At 44.4% G+C, this 27584-nt stretch overlaps 1 protein-coding gene across 2 annotated transcripts in view; it reads left to right on the top strand.

The window, feature by feature from the left end:
• Positions 1-513: 513 nt before the first annotated feature.
• The window catches only part of LOC310773329 (glutamate receptor 3-like), a gene marked incomplete at both ends in the record, with an annotated part of 166662 nt that continues 139591 nt past the window's right edge, over positions 514-27584 (top strand). For both annotated transcript variants that reach the window (XM_083633204.1, XM_083633203.1), the window contains 2 exons: positions 514-595; positions 1028-1186. In XM_083633204.1, the coding sequence (XP_083489330.1) occupies positions 514-595; positions 1028-1186 (241 nt within the window). The remainder of the gene's footprint in view (positions 596-1027; positions 1187-27584) is intronic.

Below are 27584 nucleotides of genomic sequence, written 5' to 3'. Positions count from 1 at the left end.
CCAAATGGGTTGTGGAGACTGTAGTGAACAGGTGCCACAGGCTCTGCGTCCTGCCCGCAACCCACTCTCCAAACCCGGAGTGCAGAGCTGCTGCTGCTGGCTGTGCAGTGCCGCCCCACATGCACCACAACTCTCTCTGCAGTGACGTGGGGAGGACTCTATTATAATTCAACGTCAGACCAAGTTTGATAAACGTCCCCCCCTCTCTCACTCCCGCCCTCTCCCTCTTTCTGTGGACCATTTGAATTATCCTTATCCAGACCCGCTTCCCCTCTCCTCCTCCACCACCACCACCACCATCTTTGAGATAAGTCAGTGCCTTTTGATTTTCAGCAGCAGAAGAGATTGGCGGTGCAGCTGCACTGACACACATTCACCAGTGAGAGAGAGAGACCCGACGCATGCATCTTGTGGATTTCTTTGCGCATAAGCCCGTGTAGCCTACATGCTTTTCCCTGGTTTTACGCTCTCATCACATTCAGACCAGGAGTTGAATTCAGTTGTCGGAGAAAAATGTGGCACCGCACAAGAGTCCTTCTTTTGTTGTATTTTTTGGGGGGATCGCTGGCAGGGTTTCCGAATCAAATCAACATTGGTAAGTTTAACGGGATACTCTTAACACATTTTTTTTTATCAGTTCACATAGTCTAAAATAGGGTGCTTCGTCTCTACAAGTGTCCGCTTCGTGTCGCATTGATTAAATTGTTTGCGTAATTCATTGCCAAGTTCAGTTCACTTCTCCACAGTATGCGATAAGGTTATGCGATCCTGCGCGTCTTTGTGGGCGGCTGGGTAAAAATAGAGTTGATAAATCCGAGTTTCAGTCTCCGCAGTGAGTTGAATTCAGAGGAAGGTCTTGACTTGCCTATTTGGTAAAGCAATGTGTCCAAATAATGCGTAAATGTGTGGTTGCTCTCTCTGTATAAAATACATGTAGCTATTTGATCACTGGCACACACAGGCCACTCTTAAGCAACTATTCAGAATGTTATACTCTATATAATATGACAATTTGTGTTTCATGTAGGTGGACTGTTCATGCGCTCTACCGTGCAGGAGCACAGCGCCTTCAGGTTCGCTGTCCAACTGTATAACACCAACCAGAATGTGACGGAGAAACCCTTCCACCTAAATTACAATGTAGACAACCTCGAGTCCTCCAACAGCTTTTCTGTCACACACGCCTGTGAGTATCACAATGCACGAAGCAAAATGTTTTTTTTAATTATAGGCCTGCATTTTCTTTATTCTAGTCTACCAGAAATTGAGTATCATGAGTGGTAGCCTATCATGCAAGTAGACACACACACACACACACACACACACACACACACACACACACACACACACACCCCTAGCTCAGAAATACAATAGCAGTTTCAAATTTTCACTCTTACTGTATCTAACTGGTAAAATATTTTCCCATGAGTGTCAGCAACTGTAGCATAACTCAATTTCCCCCTCGGGGATCAATAAAGTTATTCTGATTCTGAAATTGACAAAGAACACATTCTTACTTACAACAAGAGCAGATCGAAGGGAGAGTATACACACGTGCGATGGGAAAACACATGTATTTTTGCTCTAGCTGTCTCAGTGGCAGGTGAATACAAAAATCTCACTATGGCACTGAATTTTTATGAGCTGAAATGGGTGTTTGAAATGGATATGTCAACCCGCCTGCCAAGTGTCTGGTCCAATAAATACATTTCTGGCGGATGATGGCCTGAAGTGGCCCAGGCCAGTACTGTGTTCTTGCAAACAGAGTATCTCCACTGAAACAGTTGCTGCTTTACTCAGCGGCACTTGATCTTGAAGTTGGGGAGAACGTTGCTGAACCTCCTCCTCTATACTGCTGTACATCAGATGTAGGGCTTGGTGTTGGGTGCAATGGGCCATCTTAAAGATAAATGAGCAGAACTATGTATGTATGTCTATGTCTCGGTTTGATTTTCCTCGGCCACAGCATTCTTATTTGGCACGGGTACCAGCAGGGGTCCCGAGCAGACGGTGACAGGGCCGGATTTTTGAATTAGGTCATTAGGGCTGAAATGGACAAAAATGCCTAATTAGTAGCCAAAATGAGTGAACACAGGTTCAGTACCATGGAGAGCTCAATCTGTTAGCTACTGAGATTTGGAATTAGGCTGTTCAATTTTGAATCCATGGTGAGCTTGGGTGTAAATGTGGACTACTGCCAAGCAAATGTTTCATCTGCCTCGTCATATTTCACTTTCCCTTCCTTCTCCTTCCTTCCTTTGCGTTAAGGGTATAACGCAGTAGCTCAGAACGATACTCCTTTTCCACTGAATACATTTGCCTGGCTTGATGAATATCTACCATACAATAAAATAAATGCTTATACCATGGAAATGGTCGCAGACTGTGAGACGGCTTCATAATTGGTCCACCCCTCCTCTGCCAGTTAGGGCACCAAGTTCTGCCTGGAGAATTAATTTGCTATATCCTTCTTATCACCAACTGCACTGCACACTTCACACTGAAGGATCAGCTAACAGTACAGCTGGCAGCGACTGTGACTTCACCAAGTGAGAAAAAGACACAAAAACAAAAGGGTTTTTGCCTCCAGGGCTCAGGGCGCTATAGAAAAAATGCAAAATACTGGTGAGATGATATGGCTGGCGAGTAAGCAGTTGACAAAGAACATGCTCTTATTTACAGCCTCGGGGAGTGGTTGCAGGGACGAGGGGAGGTTTACACACATTCACACAACTCACACCTCGCTGCTTCCCAGTTCATCCACGGCCTCGTACTGTCAGCCACTGACTCATTCCCCTGGAGCATTTGTGAGGGCAGTGCCTAGCTCAAGTGGACTGGAGCATTTGTGAGGTCAGTGCCTAGTTCAAGAGGACTGGAGCATTTGTGAGGTCAGTGCCTAGCTCACGAGGACTGGAGCATTTGTGAGGTCAGTGCCTAGCTCAAGTGGACTGGAGCATTTGTGAGGGCAGTGCCTAGTTCAAGAGGACTGGAGCATTTGTGAGGTCAGTGCCTAGCTCAAGTGGACTGGAGCATTTGTGAGGTCAGTGCCTAGTTCAAGAGGACTGGAGCATTTGTGAGGTCAGGCCTAGCTCAAGGGGACTGGAGCGCTGGCTCTTGAGGGAGAGGAGAGGGTTACATGCTTGGATAGGCCAAAACAGGGCTAATGCACAAACTCCCCTCCTTGGCCCCTATTTCACTTGCCACTGTGAACAATATCTAGGAGGCCAGAAGCATGCCATCGCTTCAAATTATTCATCCCAGCGAAAATCCCTCAACTGCAATGGTAATTATTTTTCTGCTTGTCCTCTTTAATCCACTCATACAGTAGTTGTCTCTAGTCACACAGTAAAGTATGTGAAGAATTACATGATATGTTGTTAATTACATAAGTCTATGAAGCCAGCATCCATCCATGTAGTACGTCCCACATTTAAGCCACATCAACTCAGCTGAATGCTTCTTATGCCACAGTGCTTCATCACGTCTTCACAGGTGCCTGCTCATAAGCCACCTACGTTTTGTGGGGAAATGCAAAAAGCCATACCTGCTACAGGTGAAGCCCCCACAGTACCACCTGCTGCAGTTCTGTAGATGGATTATTGGATTACAAAAGCAATTGTATTACTAAAAGCGCTTCAAAGAGGTTTAGACCATGGCCTAAATAAAATAATAATAATTGTATCCATACAACATACACTGCTCAAAAGAATTAAAGGAACACTTTGAAAACACATCAGATCTCAATGGGGGAAAAATCATGCTGGATATCTTTCCTGACATGGACTGGGTAATGTGTTAGGAACGAAAGGATGCCACATGGTTTGGAAATGAAAATGATCAACCTACAGAGAGGGCTGAATTCAGGAGACAACCCCCAAAACAGGAATGGTTTTACAGGTGGAGGCCACTGACATTTTTTCCCTCCTCATCTATTCGGACTGATTTTTCACTAGTTTTGCATTTGGCTAGGGTCAGTGTCACTACTGGTAGCATGGTGCTGGACCCTACAGAGGTTGCACAGGTAGTCCAACTCCTCCAGGATGGCACATCAATATGTGCCATTGCCAGAAGGTTTGCTGTGTCTCCCAGCACAGTCTCAAGAGCATGGAGGAGATTCCAGGAGACAGGCAGTTACTCTAGGAGAGCTGGACACGGCCATAGAAGGTCCTTAACCCATCAGCAGGACCGCTATCTGCTCCTTTGTGCAAGGAGGAACAGGATGAGCACTGCCAGAGCCTTACAAAATGAACTCCAGCAGGCCACTGGTGTGAATGTCTCTGACCAAACAATCAGAAACTTCATCAGGGTGGCCTGAGGGCCCGACGTCCTGTAGTGTGCCCTGTGCTCACTGCCCGGCACGTGGAGCTCGATTGGCATTTGCCATAGAACACCAGAATTGCCAGGTCCGACACTGGTGCCCTGTGCTTTTCACAGATGAGAGCAGGTTCAACCTGAGCACATGTGACAGATGTGAAAGGGTCTGGAAAGGGTCTGGTCAGGAGACAACCCCCAACGCCGTGGAAAACCTGACGTTCTCCACGGCGTTGGGGGTTGTCTTCTGAATTCAGCCCTCTCTGTAGGTTGATAATTTTAATTTCCAAACGATGTGGCATCCTTTCGTTTCTAACACATTACCCAGGCCATGTCAGGAGATATCCAGCATGATTTTCTTCCCCATTGAGATCTGATGTGTTTTCAAAGTGTTCTTTTAAATAGTAACAATAGGACCTGTTCACTATACTGTACATATAGATGACTCTGAAGCATTAAGTAATTAATGCTTAAGCATTAAGCATTAAGTAATTAATAGTAACAGTATATATACAGTATATATATATATATATATATATAATATATATATATATATATATATATATATATATATATATATATATATATATATATACACACACATGCACACACACACACACACACACACACACACACACACACACACACACACACACACACACACACACACACACACACACACACACACACACACACACACACACACACATATAAAGAAAGTATCTGAGGCAAAGGTTCAAAGTTCTCCAAAAAGGAGCTCGACTTGCATTGCTTTATTTTGTTTCTTAATCAGGAGGGTTAATTTTAGCAAGGGAAGTTTCTGCAAACTAAGCGAGATGCTCTCCAATTGAAAAAGACCAACGGGCAGCTAATTATGCAGACCAACTAGGCCAGTTTTTGGCTGAGGCATTTTGATGAGCATTGCTTAAAAATACACCTAGCTACATGGGCCCTGTTTTATTTGTCAATATTTCATAATACCCTGGTTGCCTGGCAAGAGTTGATCTAGCAAATGGATTTTATTATTAGTTTGACACATTGCTTTTTTGGCAAGAATTATACAGCTCTGGAAGGAGACCACTCCAAATGTCAAATTTCATTTTACTCAAACACATTCCTATAAATAGGCTAGTCAAACCAGAGAAACTGATCATTTTGCATTGGTCTCTTAATAGACAAACCAAGTGATTCAGCTATATTCAGAATCATGAGAGAGCATAGAACATTTCACACACAAAAAACAAAACAATCAGATTTTTTGTTTGGTCCGAGTGAACTGTTCTCTGGTCTCTTGTGATTCTGAATATACTGTAGCTGAATCGCTTGGTTTGTCTAAATTAAACACACAATTTACGATTTTACGAAACATCAATGGCAAAATGAATGGGGATTTCACTCCCTAGGCCCCATGGTGAACCCGGAAGAGGGCGTGACTTAGGCACTGTATTTTTTCCAGAGCTGTATATTAGTCGTTCCTGTGTACCTTCTCACAGTCCACCTCGTCAATTCTGATAATATTAGCAGTGGTAGGTTGACTGAGAAGGTAGTCAAGCTTCTCTCATGCAGTCTCTTCAGTAGATTGAACAAACAATAGTTTGGGAAAGTTCTCTCAGTTATATAAATGACAGGAAATCATAAGGTGTATTTGTACAGATGACTTTGGTTAGTGCGTATTGAGGGCACCACTCCTGTCCTCTAGCTGGGTCAGTGTGTAATGATTGTTACAAATCCCCGATGGCAAATGACTGTTATTGGCAGCATGGATCAATAGGTGGAAGGCCACGGTCCAGCAGTGATGTGTGTGGCTGCAGCTTGTTCTCCAGTGTGGAAAAAACAACTCTCACCAAGCTCTCCATTTTCTCCCTCTCAGTGTCTCTCTCCTATCTCTACTATATGTGACAGATCATTCCAGAACTTTCCATTACCGCAGAGACAGTATCCAGCTCAAAGTTTGACGTATTGAGTGTTGCACCGCAAATGTGAACGTTCCAGCAAAATAAAACCTGCAAAGGGCATTCTCTCTGGAACGAAGCTACTGTATATGTGTTGATGGGACTCCTTGCCCCAGGCCGGGATGGATTGTGCGCATACAGTAGATGCAGGCATGGGAAGGTTAGGTCAGGACAGGAAGAGAGGCCGGTTCTACTGGCCCAATCAGGGAGGAATTAAGACGAGTCCTAGTGGGATTATAGTGTCTACATGTCGCCAAAGGACAGACATGGATAACTTCATATCTTCATTTTCTTTGCTTGTACCTAATGCATGATTCAGGCCTTCTCTATAGTGGAACAGTGTGTACAGTAGATATTTAATTATTTATATGTTCATCTTGTGTTTTACACAAATCAGCCCATATACTGTACAATGTATGTGGATGAAGTGACAGTTGATTTTGGAATGTTATCAAGTACATGATAACGGTGCATTAGGCTACATGTAGCAGTGCATCAAGACTAAAATGAATATTTCTATCACCATGCAGTGTAGCAAGTCTGAAAAACCACATCATGCATTTTTTAAGACTTTTCTTACTTCTCAGAGGCAGAAGCAACATGGATCCTTGTGGAGTCAATTCCCCGCAACCCCCCCCCCCCCCCCCCCCCCTCCGAGATGAACTTTCCTTTGATCAAATTTCATCGTGAGTGTATTATTTATTAGAACATTTAAGATAGCTGCCTAACCTCTCTCTGCCCTGTACATGACTCAACCAGTGGGCTGCTGCTGAGACCGAGGCTAATGTTACACTACTTCATGTACTGCACTGGACAGTCCCACTCACGCACCCCCGACCATTTTCTGCAGCCAGATCATTTTTGGATTATTATACTCTGATCGCTCCCTTGTGGTTTCAGCTGCAAAGTGGTTTCAGCAGGAAAAAAACTCACTGGTCAGAGAAGATCTTTAGAGCCTGCTGGATCCATAGAGTTGCACAGCCTTTGAAGATAATAACACATCTGTAGGTACACTCACTGAGCACTTTATTAGGAACACTACTAATACTGGATCGATATCAGCTTTCAGCTCAATGTCAACCGGCTACCAAAATGACATCCGCCTCAAGATTTCAACGTGTTGGATTCTGAGATGCTTTTCTCCTCACAACAGAACTGTCGCTTTCTGTCAGCTCCAACCAGTCTGGCCATTCTCCTCTAACCTCTCTCATCAACAAGGTGTTTCTGAACACAATGGTTGGTTTCCCCCCACACCATTCTGTATAACCTAGACTAGAGACTATGTGCATGTGTAACCAAGTGAATCAGAGTCCTTGTGAGTCCTGAGTGGTAGCGAGTTAAACTCACTCCCCATGTATAAAGGCCCGTTAACCAGCTCTGCTAAATGAGCTAGCTCTCTTGGGCCATGTCTACATTAGCCCGTTTTTTCTGGGTCGGCACTTCGTTTGCACCTATTGTCCACACTACCTCTATTGTTCTGAGCATCAAGCCGTTTGGTGAAATGTAGATTTTGGTCTCCGCCTATCTGGCCGTCTTCGTCACCAAAATCCATGGTAGAGTGTGAGTGTGGACACGGGGAAAACAGACGTTTGGAATTCCCCATTGTGGGCTATATATAGATAGGCTATTTTCATATTCTGAAATAGAAGTGTTGTCGGGATTATATAGGCTGCCCGCTGAAACATGGAGATTCAACCTTTCAACTAGGAATTTTAAATAGGCTACTGGCAATCATATAGGCTACTGTAAATATGGCTGGCAGCTAAATAAAAAAGGTAGTTTTCTTTGCCTTATTATAGCCTATTTTATGTTTAAGAGAAATACAGTAGCCATCCTGTTAACGAGATGTCCGTTATTTCAGAATGCCGTGATGTCTGCATCAAATATAGCTTGACAACACACACAACTTGATTTAAAAATTAAAATTTGTTTGTTCTCTGAGAAAGGATTGTCGCCTTGTCGGCAAATGGTCATACTCATCTCAACAAGCCATGCGCTTGGCGCAGTGCGCATCTCGTCGCCTTTGATCTACTGGTTATATAAGCGTGGTTGACACAGCCGAATTTAACGGCAGCAATCCGGAGATTAGGGTACGCTACAAGGCAATTTACATTAAAAAATAAATCCATTAAGAATTGAGGATAGCAGAGGAGTTATTGATGTACTGTATGTTCATATTACGCATGGGTTTTTACTGCTGGTTTGTGCATTGCAAGTTGGAGAGACACTTGGATTTAAGTAGGCAGGCAGCATCACGCTTCACTGTTGTGAGACAGCAAGCAACAGGTTATGGTTGTTTTGTTAATTTTAAATGAGTTTTAATTCTATTGTGTGCCTTGATTATGCCATTCTATAGGCTTATAGCCTAGCCTATATAGCCCGCCTATCAATTGATCTTTGATCATTTAGCGTTACTGCAGTGTGTCTCTCTCTCCTGCGACCACGTGCCACTGTAAAATAAAATAATTAAAGGGAATCATCTTTAAATTATCAATCTTGAGATTATGGTCATTTAAAGGAATGAAATCCATTAAGAATTGAAGAGAGAGGAGTTTGAAATGAATGTCTATTCATATTTCAATCATGAGAGACCAGTGGGTAGAATTTAACGAGGGAGCTTTATTCACAAATGGCATGGCAACCAATTCTATGGCATGGCAGCATGGCAACTGATTCTTTGGCGTGATGACTCTGTGGTAAGATGCCTCTCTTCTTGTGGTGAGAGAGGAGGGCATCTGCTCAGACTAGGATAGAGAATCCCCCCCCGTATGGAATTCTTCAGGAGTCAAGGCGTTGGTGGTGGACTGGGGAGGTGGGTGGGGTGAAACGCAGCTTCAGAGGATGGGATATGATCAGCCCAGGTACAACGACCATGAGGTGAAGGATCAGGGAAAGAGGTTGATGACACGCTGACCATGGCTATATGTACTGCCACGTCATAGCCTCTGCAGTGACGTCATTACCAACATCATTTAAGCAATATCACACGAGAGGGAGTGCTGTTGTTGGCTAATATCGTCACGGCTGTGATTCGGTCGTAGGCACGAGGCCGCAGGCCAAGTGCCGAAGATAATCACAGCAGTTCTATTAAACAAAGCTGATTAAAAAAATGACAAAAAGCTGAGAAATATATGATTTCTCTATTTATTCCTCCGCCAACAAAAATAGTCCCCTCAGCTTTCCACTACCAGTTACCGAAAATGTAGCCTAATTAACTGCAGGCTGCCTACTTTTTATCATACACATTGATTTGCACGTTTTCATTTATTGTACAGCCAGTGAAATAAGAGTCTGGTGATGGCATGTTAGTTATGTTAGGAAATAAATCCATCTTTGCGCTCTCGGTAACTGTGTTACGCTTTGTGAATGACGTTCAATGTAACATGGCTGGTGTTTGTTTTGTTGATTAGAGCAGCTGTGAAGCGTTTTGTTGATTAGAGCAGCTGTGAAACGTTTTAGACAACATCACTCCCTCTCGTGTGATATTGCTTGAAGCGTTTTGTTGATTAGAGCAGCTGTGAAGCGTTTTGTTGATTAGAGCAGCTGTGAAGCGGAGTGATATAGCTTACCCTACACACAGTGAAGCGCCAGTGCGTTATCGTGAAATATCAGCACTGGTAGGATCCCTCTTGTCCAATCAAATTGCTCGGCCGGAACTACCTGTTGTATAAGTAAGGGATAATGTATAGTGAGCCGGTGATTACTGGGGAAATAATGACCGACAGGTGAATGATTGAGCCCGACGCGCAGCGGAGGGCTTAATGAGTCACCTGAAGAGACGAGGGTGTTAGACTGTTTGACCTGAGGGAGAACGTTCTACATAATGGTTTTCATTTCAATCAGAGTAATACGTGTTGTTACATACAATAACTAATTATGTTATAACATTTAGTTAAGATTTGTCATGGTGACACTAGAGTCAGGGAGGTCATAGATAATCAGTCTGCAACCCAGCCCCAATTACTCACCGGCTATAAACAATGTGCTTGATGGCTCTAGTCTGTACTGAGACTAGTCTGTACTGAATTAAATTTCCAAAACTTGAATAACAAAGAAAATATTCAGGTATTGCTTCATCCCCCCTTGTGTGATTATTGGGACATAAAAAAAAAAGGACAGACACGTGCCTTGATATTAATGTAATGTGACAATTTGACTTATGCTTGTGTTTCATTTAAAGTATATAAAATAGTGTCTGATGGTTTTCCCCACATAAGTTAAATTATCTTGATAAATCCTTAAAATGACATCTACTCCTTCTCCCTCATTAAAAGAATGGAGAGTCTATGAATATGCAAGTATATTTCATCTCAAAAGTTTTCCTGCAGGACACCAGGGGCCCTATCTTCCGACAGGCGATATCCCCTATTAGCGCTTGCGCACCTGTTTGCGCGTGCCTTAAAGCAGGCAAGATAACAGTCCGCCTTGCGCATTTGTCCAGGTGTTCTGTCGAATTTTGCACCCCTGCCCAGCAGCAAAAAAAGCATCCCCACCTCACGGGAGCATACTTGTAATGATTTATACAGAAATGTAACTGTTTAAAAGTGATATAATTGTCTGGTAGACGTGTCCTCCCTGATTTCTAAGTTAAAACAGCCCCGAATTATGTTGGAGATGCAATTCTCGGCATTGATGCGGCAAAACAGAAAAATCCCGCACACTGTCTCCCTTCTCTGGAGAAATATTTTTATTTTTGGATGAACAAACGTTTCGGTCGGTTAGACCTTCATCAAGTGTTATGATGGGCGGCACATATCTCCCTCTATATATACATGTGAGGAGTGCCTCCATCAACCAATCATCCAATGAATACAGAGGACATTACCTGCTGAGCACCTGAGGTAATTGCAAATGGGTGCTCAATCAGGGGGGAAAAAACAGTGAATACACTTGAATAATAAGATAAACAGTGCTCAACAATATACAACAAACATCCATAATTTATACAAGTAGAAAAATATAAATATAAATATAGAAAAATATGGCGTGGATGCGGAAACGTTCACGGCACGTGTCACAAGTGCAAATTAGAGCCGTGCCAAAATCATCGGCGCCCCAAAATGCCTGCGCAAACGGGATTTGGGTGGTCTTAACTACCAGAATCATTCACGGGTGTGGCCAGGCAATGCTGGGAATTACGTCAATCAAAACCAATCAGATTCCTGTCTCGCAATGGCTGTTTGCGCGAGGCATGCAATATGCTGTAATTCTCTCCATGCGTAATAGAGTGTACTCACTCGTGCGAGGACAGAGAGAGCTTATTGACAGATCGTCTGTGGTGCCAACGACCCTCCGGGTTATGAAGGTAAATAGCCTATGTCCATTGTGCAACAAGTTTTCTCAATTCATTTCCCTCTTTGCGATGTGATAAACGTTTCTCAGTGAGTTATAGTTGATTGCCTCACTGAATTATCTGCTAATACCCAACTTTAGCAGCATAATCTGATGTCCTGGGGTGGCAAGGCTGTGCGTAATGACATATCCAAAACGAATTTTACTTCGCTGCGCTGCACTGCACGGAGATTATGGTGCGCAGTGAGGTATTTGCGCGTAAAAGGTCCTTTTCAAAGCTCTTAGCGCAATGTAATGGGGTCAGCTCGCCATTCCGAAGTGTCGGCATTCCGATCATTGACTTCTATGCTTTCGGAGAGGCGGCCCTTTTTATCTCAAAAAAATGTTTCGCCGAAAGGTTAGGTTCTGGGGGAGGTTAGGCTTAGGCGTGGGGGGTGGGAGAGGTTAGGTTTAGGGTTAGGGTCTGGGGGAGGGTTATTTCGCAATGGCGAGACAGATCTCAATTTTGTCGGAATGCCGGTATTTCGGAGTGCCGACATTTCGGAATGCCGAGGTGTCCCCCAATGTAATTGCGTGCTGCTGATGATAGGATAATGCCATCTTCCCAACATTTTAGCACTGAAACGCGTGCTTTGGCATGTGGCAGCCTATGCCCAGTACAATCATAACAGGCATGCGCTTGTGCCCGCCCGCAATTTGGATTGCGAACGGCGTTAAACGAGCGCAAACGCTAAATTAGCGCGTTTGGGAAGATAGGGCTCCAGATGTCTCCTCACTGTAAAGTCCATTCTTAGGGTATGTGCACTGCACTGGAGACTTCAAGTTTCCACATCACACTTGTATAAGTTGAATATTGGACCAGAATTAGCTTCCAACCTATGTGTGATGTCACAAATCATGCTCGTAGAAATTTGGATTTTCAATGAGCACATAGAAACTTTCCACTTTCAGCAGACAAATGTGAAAACAGCCTTCTAGTGTCAAAATCTGCACAGACATCATTTTGCACAGTGAAGCTCAAATTTACAACTGTAGGAACAAGAAGAAATATATGGACTCGCTTGGTTTGGTAGCCCTAAAACAGAAAGAGACACTTTCCTAAAAGCATGTCCTTTTTATTATGATATACTGTCAAAAATATCTGAGTTACTGCCACTGCAGCCAGAGTCCTGTCAGCTTGGATGACCTGCCCCAAGTTGACGAGCATTCATCCTCAGATTTGTCATGTCACTCTCATTGGTTAGCAGAATGACAAAAACAGAAGCTTAAAAAAACCACTCAATGAATGGTTTTGAGGGTGAGCCACTGGGATGTGTGCAGTGCCCCCTTCTTCACCGATGATGGCATAATATAGTGGGTGTATATTCTACGGGAGTTACGCAGCATACTCCACCATGTTGTGCACAACAAAGTGGCACAGGATGAAGAGAACGGCCTTACACCTCAGGTCCGGGCAGTAGTAGAAGTCCATTCAATTAAAGATGCCGATGCAGTTCTCCAGAACGGTGGCCATGACGCCGAGGTAGTCCGTTGCTATCAACAGCTCCTCCACGTTGCCCTTGCCCACCGGGGCCGGCGATGTCATGTCATAGATGTTGTCCTCGGATGTCCAGCCAGTTTTATGTTGTCAGTAGGTGGTGCTATAGTCTGACTTAACGGAAGCAGGTATAAGCTGTTTTATGTTGCCAGTAGGTGGTGCTATAGTTTGACTCAACGGAAGCAGGCTGCGGGTATAAGCTCTTCCATTGGCTCCGACCATTTCAGTTACAAATAAAAGTAGAGCACGCACATGTAAGCAGGTGCAGGACAAACAAATCATCAACAGGTAAAAAAGTAGTCTGAACACTGCGTAGAGACTTGCTCCCACTAGATTTATTGTATGAATGAGGTTTCGGTCGTGGCCGCTTTCCGCTACCTGCAAGCTCTGCCATTGGCTCCGATCATTTCAGTTAGAGCGAAGGGAAATCCCTTTCCACTCCCTGTGTGTTATTCAAGATTCAAGATAACATTATTGTCTGTCACAAAGCAACAGAAAATGTCCATAGACAAGGCTCAAAAATGCATGTTCCAAAAGACATTAAAAACACACAGACACATACACAATACAAAACACAACTGACAAGAGCAGTGTTAACAGGTCAAAGTGCAGTGCCCACTGCCCATTCTTAAACAGGTCAAAGTGCAGTAGTTAAAGTACGGTGCCTACTGTGAAGTGTTCAGGGAGGTGATTGTAGTTAAAGTACGGTGCCTACTTTGAAGTGTTCAGGGAGGTGATTGTAGTTAAAGTATGGTGCCTACTTTGAAGTGTTCAGGGAGGTGATTGTAGTTAAAGTACGGTGCCTACTTTGAAGTGTTCAAGGAGGTGATGGCAGAAGGGATCAAATATTTTTGTAAATGTTTTGCCGGGCCAGTGGGACTTTGTAACGCCGTGAGAAAAAAAGCCAGCACTCAAATGTCCTTTTACAGGTTTTAATAGTTCCTCAAAACTTTGTAACGTGATGGGACCTGATGGGAGTAACTGAAAGGATTGGTGAAGGGGGTGAGAGGGGTGGCTTTCCAGTACCTGTTGTACAATTCAGACAGGGGAGCAGGGCTGGATCTACCATATGGGCAACCTGGGCGGGTGCCCAGGGCCCTCAGTATGAAGGGGCCCTAAAAAAAACTGGTTGGGCTCATGTCAGGCTCCACAGAACTATGACACAAATCTAAGGTGGGATCATCAGTGCGAAGGGGCCCCTGGGGGTGTTAATCTGGCCTTGCAGGGGAGTTTGCGGTGAACTAATGATTTTGCTTGCTTGCCTGATTGGTTATGCGGGAGAGTTTGGTTTTGTGTTTGATGGTGAGGGCATTGTACCAGGAGTTGTTAAAGGTAAGTATGGATTCAGTGAGTGATGTGTAAACCAGGGTTACCAGCGGCGGGGGGGGGGGGAATTTGGGCATGACCACACAATGTGGGGAGTTGTGAAAACTAAAAATACATAATGGGCGATAACTGCCTAACGTTCACGGCACATAATCGTTTGCGCATAACGTTAGTAAGTAATTCATTAAACAACCCTACAACTCACGCCCAGATGCATCGATTTCCTCGAGTCGCAAGCACTACAAACAAAACAGGTCTTTGCTATGTTCAGTCCTAAAATGCATCAAACCTACTAGAATTATACAGAATACAGGAAGCTAGACATTTTTACCTTCAAAATAAAATAAATGTTGTATTACTTAGTAACAAAAAATCAGAATGTGGACTCACTACGGGTTAAAATTGACTTTTCGAAGGGAGCAGATATTCTTCCAGTTTATCTCCGTTCTGTATCTTTCGAAACACACACAAAAAACATTACACGTGCATTTACTTTATTTAATTGCCATTATTGCGAAGGTTATACCCGGAAGTTTTCGTTTTATACTGCCTGACTTGACGCTACTTGGAATTTGCGGTTTTGCCATTGAATCTTCACAAACGCTGTGTAAACGTTAAATCAAAGACATGAACGCAACCAGATCCAGATACCCTACCTAGCGATGTCCAATACTGGGAAGCGGGATGACCCTCGCGTCCAAAAATGCTTATTAAATGTGTGTGCTGTGCGAAGCAGACATGAAATCAGATCAGAGCCATGAGCCTTTCAATCCAGCAATCCAGGTTGGTTGTCGCACACGGAGCAGGTTTGAGCTTCATTTGGAAACCCATGGAAATGGCATGATGTGTTTTTTGCTCGCTCATTCACATCGACTATTTATATAATAATAATCTGTCACGATGTCTCTGTCCTCATGCACTCACAAGCTGACTACTTCACGGAGCTCTGGAGGGGGGGGGGGACAATACGCTTCTGCGACTACGGCTGGGGCTACACTTCCCTTCGTCTAGGAGCGCGCATGAGCCACGAAAATCTGTTCACACATGACAGCCATCCGCATGGCCTCTAGATAACTCCTGAATTCCAAACATGTGTGAAAGCAGCTATAGACTAGTGGCATTATGACTATGTACGTATCCAAAATTCGGCACTGCACTCCATCAGGTTCCTGGCAGCGTACGTTGAAGTCGATCGGATGAACGGTTCTCGAGATAAATCGCTTTTTGTATTGCCAGTAGGTGGTGCTATTACTATGGGCATGTCCGAAATTGGGCAACGCACTCTGTCGGGTTACCGGCTGCACACTCCCCAATTTTGAAGTCGATCGGATGAAAGGTTCTCAACATAAACGGGTTTTTGTGTTACCAGTAGGTGGCGCTGTCGGGATTTCATGAAATTTGGCACTGCACTCTGTCAGGTCCCCTTAAGCGCACGAGTGTACTCACTCGTGCGAGGACAGAGGGAGCTTATTGACAGATCGTCTGTGGTGCCAACGACCCCCCGGCTTATGAAGGTAAATAGCCTATGTCCATTGTCCAACAAGTTTTCTCAATTAATTTCCCTCTTTGCGATGTGATAAAAGTTTCTCAGTGAGTTATAGTTGATTGCCTAACTGTATTATCTGCTAATACCCAATTTTAGCAGCATAATTTGATGTCTTGGCGTGGCAAGGCTGTGCGTAATGACATATCCAAAATGAATTCCACTTTCCACTGCGCAAATACCTCTCTACGCTGGGAGCGCAGCCGTAATCTCCGCGCAGCGCCCAGCGCAGAGAGGTATTTGCGCGTAAGAGGTCCTTTTCAAAGCTCTTAGCGCAAAGTAATTGTGCGCTGCTGACGATAGCATAATGCCATCTAACACCACATTTTAGCGCTGAAACGCCTGCTTTGGCTTGTGGCAGCCAATGCCCAGTAGAATTATCACAGGCATGCGCTTGTGTCCGCCCCCAATCTGCATTGCGCACGGCGTTAAATGAGCGCAAACGCTAAATTAGCGCTTTTGGGAAGATAGAGCCCTACATCTTCTAAATGCAACTGGGATACATCATCAGTGATGTAACCTGGGGTTGTTGGGTGTTTCGGGTCTCACAACATCATACACCCTCGCCCAGGTGACCCAGCCGAGGCTAATTACGCCTCGGCTTGTATCCAAGCAGCAGCCACTCACGAATCTGACCACTTAATCTTCCTCTGCAATGTTGCTAGCGGACGGGTCCAAGAAACCCCAATCCGCTGCTGTGGAACTACTCCGCAGGGGCCGGAACATCAGTGCATGGAGAGCCGAGGCACTGTGGTTCTCCCGGCCGACTACAACTACAACATTGCTGTATTTTTTATTCCCCCCCGCACCAGATTCATGCCAGACCCCTGAAAAGTGTTTCAGCAAAGTTCGGAGGCGATCGGAGCAATGGTGCGCCTTGCAACTCCAGATATACAGTACATACATACATACATACATACATACATACATACATACATACATACATGCATGCATGCATGCATGCATACATACATACACACACACACACACACACACACACACACACACACACACACACACACACACACACACACACACACACTCACACACACACACACACACACACACACACACACACACACACACACACACACACACACATACATACATACACTGCTCTAATTAGTAGGATATCAGTACAGGTACATATCTAATATAATATCTATATTAATAATCTATAGATAATATGTATCATATTACAATATTATATAATATTATATATTCTTCTTCATATTGTGTTTCATGGTTATGTATAGCAGGATCAAGTGAATTGATTACTTGCACCATTCCACACCTCAGAAGGGGTGCTACTGCACTGCACACAAAGTGGTTGAACCCTCCACTTGCATTGCATCTCTTTTTCTTGAGGGGAATCTTGGTGGTGTGGTTTACGCATAATCCCTTCCACATTCCATCTTCTGAGAGCTTGCAGCCTTTTTAAATTCACTTATAAAGAACGGCTGTATAAGAGTGTTGTATTCCCTTGCCTCTTGTAATAGCAGTCCGGGGATGTTGTTCTTGCAGTGTGCAACGCATGTGTAGGTGGAGTGTTACTGGCACTTTTGCTGTGGTGCCGTGAGATATTAAAGCGTACATGTATATTCTTCCATACAAGACTCCAATAGCCACAGGCCCTGTCTGTCTGTCTGTCTGTCTGTCTGTCTGTCTGTCTGTCTGTCTGTCTGTCTGTCTGTCTGTCTGTCTGTCTGTCTCTCGCTGCTATGGATTCTCTCCTATCATGTTGTTTTAGCTTGTGGGCTGCATCCAGTCATACTTCTCAGATTAGGGCTAATCCTGGAATGCTCCTAAAACAGTGTTGCCCCACTATTTTGGTATGAGTGTCTGCAGGGGGTAGACCACCTACAGGGGACCCCAGATCACATAGAATCACATAGACCCCTGTATGCAGGGGGTAGACCACCGGAGGAACATGCATGCTTTTGCATTGCTATAATCTGCAAAAAGGGAATTCTTGCCAACATGTAACCATGGTGCCTGAGGAGAAATGCCCACTCAAGCTGCAGTCCTTACATGCCCTCTGCTATCTCTTGTTTAGTCAACTGAGGCTAATTGCATAACAACACAGATAGTAATCTCGATACAGATATGAAATGATACAAATACTAGTAACACTTCCTTTGAAGGGGTGTGCATAAGACTGACATGACACTGTCATAACCATGCCATGACACCTTGTCATGAACATGAAGGAGGGTTTATGAATGTTTATGACTGTTGTCATTAAGTGTAATTTAGTAAATTATGTCATTGTTAATGCAAAGTTGACATTGAAAGGAGATGTCTTCGTTATGACACTTGACATTAACCAAGACAACATAACCTATGGTAAACATGACATAGCAGGCATTAAGATGTCATCAAGTGCAATTACACTTTCAAATTAGTTTATAAGTGTCATTAATATTTTCCTTGACCTCAACTACAGTGAGCCTGTTGGGTCAAAGACTCTCAGAACATCCCATAATGATAAGAATACAGTCAGGGTTGATTTGCTTAAAGTGTAACTTACCCCCAAAACACTTTTTTTCAGCTTTTAACCAATATATATGACTTTGGGGGTGGTGTGTGTGAAGAATTCTGGTCAAAATTTCCACATTTGAGATCAAACTGTTGCCATTGTACCATTTGTATCATTTTCAGCTGCATAAGTGCCCTCTATGGGTTGAACACTGCTTTTTTTTGCCCTCAAATGAATGGGAGATTTGATATGTCGTGACGTCACGATGAACCAAAGACTATGAACCAAAGACTATGGGATTTCAAGATAGTTACTCCCCTACTCCCCCTGTACCCTTTCCCGGCTCCTCACAACTCCAAGCCTATTCCCATGATGTCACAAGCATTTTCCTATCAATATGGTGCTACAATACACACAGCTCATTGGCTGTTTGTGTCACTTGACCTGTTAATCACCTGTTAATTGATTACAATTGCCTGTTATTTTCCTACCAAGATGGCCATGTGGTGATGTAACACAATACTATCAATAAACGCCACTATAATCATAAAAGGAAGAAAATGGCATTGTGTTGCTGTAAATCATTCCCAACCTTTTTCATACTAAGGAGCCCTAATTTAGTTCACATTGGGGCAATGGACCCCCATATGATGAGATTTGGTCTCTCAGATGCAAATATATATATTTTTTATGTAGCCTAGATTTGATTTTGTCCAGAATTCCATATATATTAGGTTGAGAGACAACAGAGAATGCTGGAATCCTCTCAAGGACCACTGGTGGTCACCGGGCCCCACATTGAGAACCACTCAACCACTTCGATTGTGCAGAGAGAAGAGAGAGGAGGACTCTTCTGTGCCCCTTTTTCACTCATGCACCTAGTCTAGCAGATGTCAAACAGAAACAAAAAAAGGGAAACTAAACTAAAGCAGCCTACAGCCTAAAATGTATTTTCCTGGTTCAGTTTTGACGGGGAGGAGAAGGCATGGTGAAGTGACACTCACCTCCGACTTATAGGCTACTCAGCTCCTGCAGCCTCACTGACGCTGTGCCCCTGTCTGTGAAAAGCGGCTTGTCCAGTCATATGCAGCGGTTCGCGCAAACAGATGCGGGATTCCCGAAATCCTGTACCCAATTTTAGATTTCTGATTTCTGATTGTGCTGAAAAATCGCACACCAGCGATTTTTGTTTGTGTTTGTTTGTTGTTGTTTTGTGAGGGCGAGCTTTTTAGCCGAAATGGCAGGAGGCAGGAGGCTGTTTCGCCTGTGAGCAGCCGCCAGCCGGGGCCTGAGGAGGAGGGAGGAGGGAGGGGGGAGGGGGGAGGGGGAGAATGTTCCAGTCCCCTGCTGCAGCTCTGCGCTCGAGAGGAAAAGCAGAGGTGCACTACAACTTTTGACAAGAATCACGAAAAAGGGAGAAACGAAAATTAAAAAGGGAGTCCATGGCGGGGTATATGGCAAGTTGGACAAGGGCATAACGTGGAGAAATCTCGCATTGTGATTACATGAGCGTGTTGAGAGCGGGGGGTTTGTCCTCCTGACTGTTGTGATGTGCTGCTATAACGAGTCTCGCATCACCAGGCTCTTTTAATGATACTTACATACACTACATGGGAGTCAATGGAGTAAATTTCTAGTTTGCCACTGAATGACCAAATTCATATAACTTTAAACCATTTTGAGCAACGCTCAGGCCACCAGCGTTGGCTAGTTGTTGATATTTATAAAGATATTGTAGCTCTCAAATAACTTATTTTAGAGGCGGTGAGCAAACTGTCATGGCGTCGATTTCCGGAAAAAAATTCCTGAGCTGAGCACAGCCAAAGAGTATAGTGAGACAAGAGGATACGTCATTTCTTGGTTTTTCCCATAGGTTTTTTCAAATCAAGCAGCATGCCGTTTTGTTACATATCTGGGTGGTAAGTCCCCCTTTAACAATTATTAGACTAAAGTTTAGTCTAATAAGTATTTGAATGGTTTACTCACTAAACCATTCAAATACCTCCTTCCAAAGGTTAAGCAATTTGGGACATGACCAAAAAGTATGGCCAACATTTTTCAACATATCCTTTCTCTCTGTCTTCCTAACAGTGTAAAGCAGTCACTGTACTTTGGGGGTTTGTAGACTGCATAAATAAACACAGGTCTTCTGTGGACTCAGATACACACGCTTCAGCTGTTCATACCTGGCCTGTTCAATGTGTTCCTTCGCTTACAAGACACACACACACACACACACACACACACACCACACACACACACACACACACACACACACACACACACACACACACACACACACACACACATTGGGCACATCGCAAGTGTTTACTCAGAACCTAGACTTCTCCATCCCTGCTGTCGGTGTGGTGGAAAATGTTGCTCTGGACTTCTCTTTTCATGCCTTTCTGCTGAGGTATTGCCTTTAAATACTGTCCACTTCTAATGTGATTTTGTTTATGATGACTGTGCACGCAGATTGGATTGGAAAGTTGCCATTCGGACATTAATTGGATAAAAATGCAATAAATATACTTTGCAAGATCCAAAATTATTTAGGCTTTATCCTTGCCTATACGAGGAATCAGGTAGTTTGTAAACAAACAGCTTTTACAGCTTCTGGGGCAACTGCCGTTAGTTTTAAACAGCAGTTTAATGTGAAACCATGCCCTTTTTGAACTCTAACTGCTCCTTCATACTTTAAGCTAGAAACTCCATTTAAACTTTAAACGAGTCACCACTTTTAGGACTCTATCACCTAGGAATCGCAGTTTATGTTTTATGCTTTTTTCAGACTTTATAATGGGACCACCCTTGAGTGTGTCCCACTCTAACAGGCTGTACTTCTTACTAAATCCACACAAAACTGTGACAGTTCACACAACTTTAACACTACATACATTATACAGCAGACCCTTGAGCTACTTCTGCTCTCACTCACAAAGTCAAAATATACGTGATGTGATGTATAGTTTTTGAGATATTAACGTTGGTTTGGCACAACTCATACTAGTTAACTGCTGCAGTGGCACCCAGAAGTGCTTTTTTGTTGTCATGTCAGACTGATTCATCCTATAAGAGATTACTTTATCATAAATAAATTATACATTTGTTGTTGAGCTCAGTGGTTAGCACTGTGTCCTCGGAGCGAGAAGGACCTTGGTTCAATTCCTGTGTGGATTGGAGACTCTTCATTTCCCATAGGTGTGAATAGGAGCGTGAGTGATTGTCTATCTGTGTTAGCCAGGCTAACACAGCCTTGTTAGCCTTGTGATGGACTGGCGACCTGTCTGCTCTAGAGTGTCTGCCTGCCTTCCCCCCAGTGCATGCTGGGATAGGCTCCAGCCCCATGTGTAGGGATGGGAATTGATAAGATTTTAGCGATTCCGATTCCATTTTCGATTCTGCTTATCGATCCGATTCCTTATCGATTCTCTTATCGATTCTCATTGGGCAAGGAAAAAAAAAAAAAGAGTACAAACGGGTTTATTAACATTAATTTTCTTTTAGATTATTATTATTATAATTATGTATTATTATTCAGCTCTGAGATCAGATTGCTCTTTTCAATCCCATACCAAGCAGGGATCAGTGTGTCTGTTAAACTGGCTCTGTTTGGGGGTTTGTATTTTGGGTTGAGCATCTTTGTCATCTCCCTATCCACCTTATTTTTGAATGCCCCACTGTAAAAAATAATTGTGCGTACAAGGTCCGGTTTAACGTGACTCATTGTTGCAGCTTGCCATTTCCTAATGTATTCTACTTGATTTGAAAAGATGGCCACCTACACTCAGTCCCTTGTACCCTGGCTGAATTGAACATAACTTGGCCAATAAGTATGTAACATACCAAATAAAACAACCCGTAATATCTTAATTTTATGTAGAATGCAGAGGACATGTAACTGTTAAGTTAAACTCGCGTTCCAGGAATATTGTATTTACTGCGCTGCTCTAAAATAACGTTAGTGGCGCGAGGCTCAGAGAGCCTGTTCGTCCTAGAAGCCACTTGCTTTGCACCAGAAGACAATCGATTTGGGGGTGGAACACGCCAGGATTGGCCAACGCCAACGCCAGTGCCCAGAACTGTCGAATCAAATCATCGACAGAGATGCTATGGCCCGCCTCCCAGTATTCTCAGTGTGCAGAGATAGATAGAACGTTAGAAATATAGCCAACCACGTTATAAACAACTAACCAATGCTGATGGGTCCGTATGGAAACGGTTGTGCCCGAAATGGTTAAAAGTTATATCAATTTGGTCATTCAGTGGCGTTTTACTGCCATGTAACATAACTAACTAGCGGCTAATATTAGCCACGATTACCCATGAATCAATGCACTGCGCTCTTAAAGGGATATTTATCGACGAGATTTTTGCCAAGCTGGACCTGATTAGTGATTTGCTCCGTTCGCCCAGACGGGTGTCAAGCTGTCAGCAACAAGGCTGGGAGGATCACACCGGAAGAAGCACCCATCAGCTAGATCAGGCAAAAATGGCCGCCAAAAATAAGGTGGATAGAAAATATATAGTGGGAATGAATGAAACAGAACTAGTGGTTAGAATGACAACATGCAACTTTGGACATTTTACTTTAGCTGGCATGTCAGACAAACTTAGTCACTGCTCGGTGACATTCGTTTACCCTCGCCTCGGTCATTTTACTCTTCCCTGCCTGGGTGAATGGAGGGGCTAGAGCTGCACAAGAAGTACTCGCTGCAGCCTCTGACCCAAAGTGACTACCAGCCTCTGAACCAGTCTGACTCTGAACGTCATCATCCTCTAAATTAAATGGATGGAAATGGAGTATTGGTGAAATCTGGTTTACACAATAGACAGGGTCTGGAGGAGTTTACTCTCCATATTAACAGATGACGCGCTAACGTTAGCCGCGCTGCTGTTAGCCGCGCTGCTGTTAGCCACGTTATCGTCACTCCGTAGCACATCAAAAACGTGACATTCCTCCAAAATTATTGCATGCTGTGTGGACAAATGTTTCTGCACATTGCTAGTATTTCCCCCCTTTGACGAAATAGAGGTTTTGCAAGCATTGCAAGTGGCACTGTGGTCATCGTTTTGCTTCTGCCTAGACGCCATGGTGGCTGGAAACAAAACAAGGCTGCGTTGCGTGCGTGTCGCAGCGTGTGACGTCATCGCGCATGGAATCGATAGTGGAATCGTTCAGGACGTTGGCTAACGATTCCAAGGAATCGATCCACTGGGACCCGGTTCTCAACAAGAACCGGTTCTCGATTCCCATCCCTACCCATGTGACGCTGAATAGGAGTAAGCGAATAGAGAAAGTGAACGAGTGAGAGTGAAAGAGTTCTTCTCTGATGGTAACTAGGGATGGGAATCGAGAACCGGTTCTTGTTGAGAACCGGGTCCCAGTGGATCAATTCCTTGGAATCGTTAGCCAAAATCCTTAAGAATTCCACTATCGATTACATGCGCGATGACGTCACACGCTGCGACACGCACGCAACGCAGCCTTGTTTTGTTTAGACCGCACCGCAGCCACCGGTCTAGCCACCGTCTAGGCAGAAGCAAAACGATGACCACAGTGCCACTTGCAATGCTTGCAAAACCTCTATTTCGTCAAAGGGGGGAAATACTAGCAATATGCAGAAACATTTGTCCACACAGCATGCAATAATTTTGGAGGAATGTCACGTTTCTGATGTGCTACGGAGTGACGATAACGTGGCTAACAGCAGCGCGGCTAACGTTAGCGCTCCTCCAGACCCTGTCTTGTGTGTTTATTGTTTGTGCCATTTGTTTCATTACGTAAACCAGATTTCACCAATACTCCATTTCCATCCATTTAATTTAGAGGATGATGACGTTCAGAGTCAGACTGGTTCAGAGGCTGGTAGTCGCTCTGGGTCAGAGGCTGCAGCGAGTAGGCTACTTCTTGTGCTGCGCACTTCTAGCCCCTCCATTCACCCAGGCAGGGAAGAGTAAAATGGAGGCGAGGGTAAATGAATGTCACCGAGCAGTGACTAGTTTGTCTGACATGCCAGCTAAAGTAAAATGTCAAAGTTGCATGTTGTCATTCTAACCACTAGTTCTGTTTCATTCATTCCCACTATATATTTTCTATAGGGAGATGACAAAGATGCTCAACCCAAAATACAAACCCCCAAACAAAGCCAGTTTAACAGACACTGATCCCTGCTTGGTATGGGAGTGAAAAGAGCAATCTGATCTCAGAGCTGAATAAGAATACATAATTATAATGATAATAATATAAAAGAAAATTAATGTTAATAAACCCGTTTGTACTCTTTTTTTTTCCCTTGCCCAATGAGAATCGATAAGAGAATCGATAAGGAATCGGATCGATAAGCAGAATCGAAAATGGAATCGGAATCGCTAAAATCTTATCAATTCCCATCCCTAATGGTAACATGGGTACAGTTGATGGCACTGATCATGTTTGGAATGTCTTCTCGAGCATGTGTTTTCGTGTCAGTATCTGGCAGATACAGTATACAGTATACTCTATACTCTCTTTTGGTGCGTCTGCTCAGTGCCATTAAGAACTGCATGGCAGACAGGGACCTGACATTCTCCCACAGCCTCCCCGGACACCCTGTCTGGCTGACACAGCACCTGGCTGACACCTGTCGCCAGCATGGAGAGGGGGCATGTTACCTGGAATAACAGGAGGAAGGATGCTGACTGTTTGGCAAAGAGAGGGGGCATGTTACCTGGAATAACAGGAGGAAGGATGCTGACTGGCAAAGAGAGGGGGCATGTTACCTGGAATAACAAGAGGAAGGATGCTGACTGGCAAAGAGAGGGGGCATGTTACCTGGAATAACAAGAGGAAGGATGCTGACTGGCGAAGAGAGAGGGCATGTTACCTGGAATAACAGGAGGAAGGATGCTGACTGTTTGGCACAGAGAGGGGGCATGTTACCTGGAATTACAAGAGGAAGGATGCTGACTGTTTGGCACAGAGAGGGGGCATGTTACCTGGAATAACAAGAGGAAGGATGCTGATTGTTTGGCACAGAGAGGGGGCATGTTACCTGGAATAACAAGAGGAAGGATGCTGACTGTTTGGCACAGAGAGGGGGCATGTTACCTGGAATAACAAGAGGAAGGATGCTGACTGTTTGGCAAAGAGAGGGGGCATGTTACCTGGAATAACAGGAGGAAGGATGCTGACTGTTTGGCAAAGAGAGGGGGCATGTTACCTGGAATAACAGGAGGAAGGATGCTGACTGTTTGGCAAAGAGAGGGGGCATGTTACCTGGAATAACAAGAGGAAGGATGCTGACTGTTTGGCACAGAGAGGGGGCATGTTACCTGGAATAAGAAGAGGAAGGATGCTGACTGTTTGGCAAAGAGAGGGGGCATGTTACCTGGAATAACAGGAGGAAGGATGCTGACTGTTTGGCAAAGAGAGGGGGCATGTTACCTGGAATAACAGGAGGAAGGATGCTGACTGTTTGGCAAAGAGAGGGGGCATGTTACCTGGAATAACAGGAGGAAGGATGCTGACTGTTTGGCAAAGAGAGGGGGCATGTTACCTGGAATAACAAGAGGAAGGATGCTGACTGTTTGGCACAGAGAGGGGGCATGTTACCTGGAATAACAAGAGGAAGGATGCTGACTGTTTGGCAAAGAGAGGGGGCATGTTACCTGTAATAACAAGAGGAAGGATGCTGACTGTTTGGCACAGAGAGGGGGCATGTTACCTGGAATAACAAGAGGAAGAATGCTGACTGTTTGGCACAGAGAGGGGGCATGTTACCTGGAATAACAGGAGGAAGGATGCTGACTGTTTGGCACAGAGAGGGGACATGTTACCTGGAATAACAGGAGGAAGGATGCTGACTGTTTGGCAAAGAGAGGGGACATGTTACCTGGAATAACAAGAGGAAGGATGCTGACTGTTTGGCACAGAGAGGGGGCATGTTACCTGTAATAACAAGAGGAAGGATGCTGACTGTTTGGCAAAGAGAGGGGGCATGTTACCTGGAATAACAGGAGGAAGGATGCTGACTGTTTGGCAAAGAGAGGGGACATGTTACATGGAATAACAAGAGGAAGGATGCTGACTGTTTGGCACAGAGAGGGGGCATGTTACCTGGAATAACAGGAGGAAGGATGCTGACTGTTTGGCAAAGAGAGGGGACATGTTACCTGGAATAACAAGAGGAAGGATGCTGACTGTTTGGCACAGAGAGGGGGCATGTTACCTGGAATAACAGGAGGAAGGATGCTGACTGTTTGGCAAAGAGAGGGGACATGTTACCTGGAATAACAAGAGGAAGGATGCTGACTGTTTGGCACAGAGAGGGGGCATGTTACCTGGAATAACAGGAGGAAGGATGCTGACTGTTTGGCACAGAGAGGGGACATGTTACCTGGAATAACAGGAGGAAGGATGCTGACTGTTTGGCAAAGAGAGGGGACATGTTACCTGTAATAACAAGAGGAAGGATGCTGACTGTTTGGCACAGAGAGGGGGCATGTTACCTGTAATAACAAGAGGAAGGATGCTGACTGTTTGGCAAAGAGAGGGGGCATGTTACCTGTAATAACAAGAGGAAGGATGCTGACTGTTTGGCACAGAGAGGGGGCATGTTACCTGTAATAACAAGAGGAAGGATGCTGACTGTTTGGCACAGAGAGGGGGCATGTTACCTGTAATAACAAGAGGAAGGATGCTGACTGTTTGGCAAAGAGAGGGGGCATGTTACCTGTAATAACAAGAGGAAGGATGCTGACTGTTTGGCACAGAGAGGGGGCATGTTACCTGTAATAACAAGAGGAAGGATGCTGACTGTTTGGCAAAGAGAGGGGGCATGTTACCTGGAATAACAAGAGGAAGGATGCTGACTGTTTGGCACAGAGAGGGGGCATGTTACCTGGAATAACAGGAGGAAGGATGCTGACTGTTTGGCACAGAGAGGGGACATGTTACCTGGAATAACAGGAGGAAGGATGCTGACTGTTTGGCAAAGAGAGGGGACATGTTACCTGTAATAACAAGAGGAAGGATGCTGACTGTTTGGCACAGAGAGGGGGCATGTTACCTGTAATAACAAGAGGAAGGATGCTGACTGTTTGGCAAAGAGAGGGGGCATGTTACCTGGAATAACAGGAGGAAGGATGCTGACTGTTTGG

The sequence above is a fragment of the Poromitra crassiceps genome (assembly GCF_964638095.1).
Source record: "Poromitra crassiceps genome assembly, chromosome: 1".
NCBI lineage: Eukaryota > Metazoa > Chordata > Actinopteri > Beryciformes > Melamphaidae > Poromitra > Poromitra crassiceps.
This window is presented reverse-complemented; position numbering and strand designations above follow the sequence as displayed.